The following is a 5,744-nucleotide window of genomic DNA, read 5'->3' as shown; positions in this document are numbered from 1 at the left end:
GGTCAAATTTGGCACAAATCAAATATACCTTCTTTGATAGAATGTAAAAATTATCGTACAGTTTACTTATGAGTTCACATACATAATACAAAATCAGGGTTGATTTTCACAAAAAACAAAAGCAGTTTGTATGGGTTTCATTTCATATACAAAATAAAGGTTTTTTTGTTTGCTAAAATAGTACATCTTAATCCTAATTTGAATTTTCGAGTCAGCAAGTAGTTTAGAAAAATTGAAAAATAAATTTTTCAGATACGCAAAAGCAAAAAAATCTTAGTTTGTTGTACTTTTTAATTGTAAAATTAGTTTTTGATTTTATGGTTATTACACCATTAAGCCATTTTCCTTTCGGGGTAGGCGTGACTCGCTCAATGGGGAATTAATTAAAGATATCTATAAACATTCTCATTAAAAATTCAAAACCAAAATTCCAAAATTTTAAAGTGAAGAAAGTTTTATTTATGAACTTTCATCTGAAGTATTCTAATCACAAAGGTACACCTGTCACGGAATCCTTTCTGGCATAGCAGGTGTGGCATTGATAGGAATATTATTGAGCTTGCATATTCAATCATAGGATTTACATAAATGCACAATAAAATGAATTTCATAATTTACTCAAAAATTATTATATAAATAAATTAATGAAAAATAGTTAAATGAATAGATAGCTGATTCTTTTTCTGTATAATAATATTCTTTTTTTTTATCTAATATCAAAAAAAAAAAAGAACAAGAACTTCAGGAATATTCCACAGTTTGGTATAGAATAAAGTGCCTTTTTACTTTTTGTACAAAATACGTAAACTCAACCAGTTTTTTATCATTTAAAAATCACAAGGCAGGATTTCTTATGATTGGTTACCTACGCTACTGACCTTTTCAAATAAATTATTCTTATTCGTAAAAGCTTTGAATTTGCTCACGCATTTTTTTTTGGTCTTTTGAAAAATTAAAAATTCCGAGACAAATATCTAATAGAAGTCATCTTTCAATTATTAAAACATTATCGAAAATTGGCTGTTATTTATATTATTCATATTGCTATTATTTTCATTTGATTTTTTTCTAATATCCGATTATTTTTAAAATTAGGTATTTATTTAATATTTTGAACAATCTTGGATCATATCTTCAACAAGACAGAAGCTAAAAATGCGGACTCAGCTTACTGCACGAAAAGCTAAAAATAAACTTTTCTGATTTTCATTAAAATTAAAACTTGCATTACCCTTTATCATTAAAAAACATATTTCTCAAAATAAATAGAAAAGAGAATCTGAAACATTTTGTGGTTTTGAATGTTGCATTTTTTATTTTGTTAAAACTTAGAAAATAATTTTTCCCTTAAAAATTCTTTTAAAAAAGGATTATTACTATTTTTTCTGTAATTATTTCAGAATTTTCATTGTGATATCGCTCTCTTAAATTGTCTAGTATTTTAATTTCCTTTTTTTTACAAATCTGTTTAACGATTTTTTCAATTTGAGGAACCATTTTTTCGCTTGTATTTTATTACATTCCTAATGAACGATCGTAAATTGTTCTTAAATATAAACACATTGGAACTTCATAAATTAGAAAACAAAATATTTTATAGTAAATCTAAAAAATTACAAGTTTTCCTCTAGTATAAATAATAGGTCCGGATCATGTCAACCAGCCTACAAGTCACAATGCATGGAAAATAATTTTTAACACAGAAGTGTTAAGTTTATGAGTAACGTGATCTTCTATGCGAAATAAAAATAAAAATGGTGTTTTTTGTTAATTTTCCAAATTATAGCGGTTTAGATATTTTTAATTCTGAACATTATTTCAATTAATTACATTGAAATTATTTTTATAATAATTATAAAAATAGTAGCATGGGAGTGTCTTTCAAAATGAAAGAAATATTTAACAGAAAAGGTTACAAAACACGTAATGCAACAATTTCGATGAAAACCCATCACGTACCTCCACGTCAGCGAAATTTCAAAGATTTAATGCTTTCGCGCTCGCGAAAGCGCCATCGCTCCGTGCAGTTTATGAACCTCTGTAAAAATCCGCTGATTGTCGATAAAAGCCGATAAAAGGAAATCCGTGGAGTCTCGCGCACGACGACGAGCTCAAGGCCCCAACAAAGGCATGTAAAAATCACTTGTCACTGATAAGTTGTGTCGTTAAATTTGAAGTTTTTCTAGAAACAAATAATATCATCCAGCTCAGTGCGTCACAAGCGAAAACGTGCACCTTCCTGTCTCGAAAATATAAACGGTCGCTTGAGTCACGTTGAAGGCAGACGTTTAGAAGGCGGCCATCTTGCAATCCCTAATCAAAGACTCAGCCTAGCGGGTTTCGTTGTCTGGTTTTTGGCCAGTTAATATCAACACACAGTTCGTCAAATGGCTTTAAAACGAATTAATAAGGTACGTGAACTCAGGGAAGTGTTTAGCATTCGAAAAAATGCTCGCTCGTTTGTGTGATTGTGTTTTGGAGTTCGGTTGAACGCCCTTAACGATTTTGCAGTGAAGCAATGTGAGGTAGCATTGAAAATCATGTTGGCTTTTATCCTTCTTTTTCTGCTTTCCCCGTCTCCGGACCGTTCGCCTTTTTCGTCCATTTCGACTCGGCTTCCTCGGCCAATTTCTCGGTGCTATGCTATTTCGTCATATTTCGTGCCAGTGTGCTGCTCCAAAATGACAGTGAAAATCGGAAAAACCAAGTGATGTCCGATAAATTGCCGGAAGTAACGTAAAACGGTGCGTTACAATGTAGCTATATATATGCTCTCCATCGTTCTATAGATAACTAGGAAAAACGAGAAACCCTCTTTTCCAAGATCTGGAATCTGAGAATTCCTCGAGTACCTTTTGCATTTTCCAGGTACCCAGAAGTCCTTGCGAACTTGCATTACATACAGTGCAATGTCATGTGTATAATGTGGGTAGATGCCAGTTGCTTGTAGCCACTCTTATGAGTCATTTTTAGTATTGTTTTACCATTGCAATAACTCGACTCCTCTTACAGCTTACGCATCCAATTTCGAATAATTGCTCCAAAAGTTATTCATTTCTCCAATAATAATTATTCCAAAAATTAAAATTGGTTCGATAAAGGCGTTTTTCACACGCTTTCGTAAATGCAAGTTTCAGAATCCGCCCCAAGGACGATATTGTCAAATGTAGTCTGACTGGTTTGATTCGCCACTCGAATAAACCATCCATTGAAAAAAAGTTATGATCTCTATGATCAACTTTGAAAATCTGTTCAAACATCGAAGAGGAACCATCTGGTGGGTGAATGTTTTGAGATCAAAAGTAATTTTGTGTTTAGTTAATAATTTTCATTGTTCGAATGGGTTACTAAATTTGTTAAATTTGTTCGTATGAATGAGTTGTGTGTTTATAGTCAAATTTGTTATAGAAACTTCAAAAGATTGATTGGTTTTACTACTTATGTTGATGTCTTTAAACAATTGGAGAGTATATTTTAGTTTCTTTAATCTTTACAGTTCCATGTAAGAGCAACTGTTTACTAATATTGTACGTCGCAGAAAGTAAAGCAGTTATTGATTTTCATAAATTTATGCTGCTATCATTATTCTGATGCTAGGATTTTGCATGTAAATTAATTTTCTAAAAGGGCTTATTGAAAAAATATAAGATCTTCGTTAGCAGTTCTAGCAGGGATAAAAAAATTTCTTTTAAGAGTCGAAAACACTCCCCGGAAGTTTAATTCAAACGGAATTTTCTTCTGTGTCCTCGTCGTAGATATAGTCGAAAAGCACGAAAAGCGACACACTTCTATTTGAAAACAAAAAATTGAGCAATAATGCCATTGAAATGTTGTTTACCCTGCACTGTTTTCTTAGAGTTATATCAATTTTCTCGACTATTTGACCATGAAAATGTGTGGTATACATTATCAGAAATTTATTTTCAATGTACTTCAACAGTAATATATGAAGAAGGTTGACATTAAAATCATTTTCATTGATTTTAAATTACAACAAAATACTTAGCACTGAAATATTGATTTTCCTTTCACGATAAAAATAGTCTTTTGGCAAAATACTTGTTTCTCAAATAAATTCCTTATTATACAGATACAAATTTAGGTACGCTGGAAAATATTTTTACTTAATTTAGACTAAAAATCAATTTTATAGTGAAAGAAAAACACAATGTCACTCTCAATATTTTATTGTAATTAAAAGTCAATAAAAATGATCATAGTGTCAATTTTCTTTATATATTATTGTTTGGAATATATTGAAAGTACATTTCCGTTAATGTATATCACATATTTAATGGTACATATGTCAAGGTCGTTTAAGCAAGGTAAAAAATATTTCAATGACATTATTACTCTGCAGGTATAAATTCGCTTGAACCAAACTTTTTTTCCCTGTTAACTCAGGCATGAAACTTTAGGGAGTGCTTTGGACTCCAAAAAGAAAGCTTTTATACCTGTTAGTACTACGAATGAAGAACTTCATTTTTTTCCGATACACCCATATTGTACAATTTTAAACAAATGTCCAATTATCAATTTTCGAGCCATTGATTTCAAATTTTTCAATTTAGAATATTTTCGAACATTAAATTTTTTAGATTTGAAAGCCTACTTCTACAATTGTTTCTGTTTACATGCTTTCCTTTAAGAATGTATATGTTTTTAATGTTTATTTCCAGCTGCCAGTGAGTCATCCTTTCCATACTTAGTCACTTTCTAAAAGTACATTTTAGTTACTTTTTCACTGTTTAAAGACTTTCACTTTTTTCTTTTACCCCTTCTCTTTTTCCTTTTTCTATTCAAACAAAAAGAACATTTTTTACCATATCTGAAGTGTTTAAAAAAAGTTAGCGCGTGAGATTTTTAAATTAAAAAAAAAAAAAAGATACAGATTGCATATTGTTTCTTTTACTCTGCTTTTTTCATGTAGAATTATTTGCACAAGTTTCAGTAGAGAACATGAGTTCTATTCATTATTAATTAGACAGCTTTATAGTTGTAGATTGATCAATTAATTTTTTCCCAGAGTTCTGATATAAACCTCTAGAAACTTGTAAATTACAGTATAATTATTTCTGATTTTAGCCTTGATGACATGTAAAGCTGAGTTTATTACAAAGTAAAAGAAAAAGAGGAAATGTTAATTAGTAACTAGATACTTTAAAATTTCAGAGTTTATGCACTTTTTAGCATTTGAATTCAGTGATACTGATGCAAATTTTCACGCAAATGAAGAAGTGCGAAATTTCAGAAGTTACAGACGGTTTTGGCTTAGTTTTTATTTAAATTTGTTACTATGTAAACTATATAAAACCTAATATTAAAATTGCTCAAGATCCGAATATTTATTTATCCATTTTATATTATTTTATTTATTTTATAATAAACAAATTGTGTTTGATTTCAGGAACTTCAGGACCTAGGAAGGGACCCACCAGCACAATGCTCGGCTGGCCCCGTAGGTGATGATTGTAAGTTTCACCTGTGAATATTATTCTTAACAAATATAAAATCAGCAATTAATTATTGTTTATTTATCACTGTTATTCTACATTTAATATTCTATTTCCCTTTTACATTAGCCGAGCTTTATGAAAATATAATTTGCCAACCATTTTTTCCCTTAATGTCAGCACTCTTCTCAAGGTCGTAACAAATAAGTTAAGCGCATTATTTCTTACGGTACAATAATATATAAGAAAAAGTTATAAAGAACTTGAGTGGCACGTTTCATATGTGTTATA

General features: G+C 30.2%; 1 protein-coding gene across 1 annotated transcript in view; it reads left to right on the top strand.

Annotated features, from left to right (window-relative positions):
* Nucleotides 1–2,082: 2,082 nt before the first annotated feature.
* LOC117179044 (ubiquitin-conjugating enzyme E2-17 kDa) overlaps nt 2,083–5,744 on the top strand; it is an 18,060-nt gene continuing 14,398 nt past the window's right edge. The window contains exons 1-2 of the mRNA XM_033370666.1: nt 2,083–2,411; nt 5,408–5,471. Coding sequence (XP_033226557.1) covers nt 2,388–2,411; nt 5,408–5,471 — 88 coding nt within the window. The 5' untranslated portion in view covers nt 2,083–2,387. The remainder of the gene's footprint in view (nt 2,412–5,407; nt 5,472–5,744) is intronic.

This window comes from Belonocnema kinseyi, chromosome 8 (assembly GCF_010883055.1).
Source record: "Belonocnema kinseyi isolate 2016_QV_RU_SX_M_011 chromosome 8, B_treatae_v1, whole genome shotgun sequence".
Classification (NCBI taxonomy): domain Eukaryota; kingdom Metazoa; phylum Arthropoda; class Insecta; order Hymenoptera; family Cynipidae; genus Belonocnema; species Belonocnema kinseyi.
The sequence above is the reverse complement of the archived record's forward strand: the minus strand, read 5'-3'. Positions and strand labels throughout refer to the sequence as shown.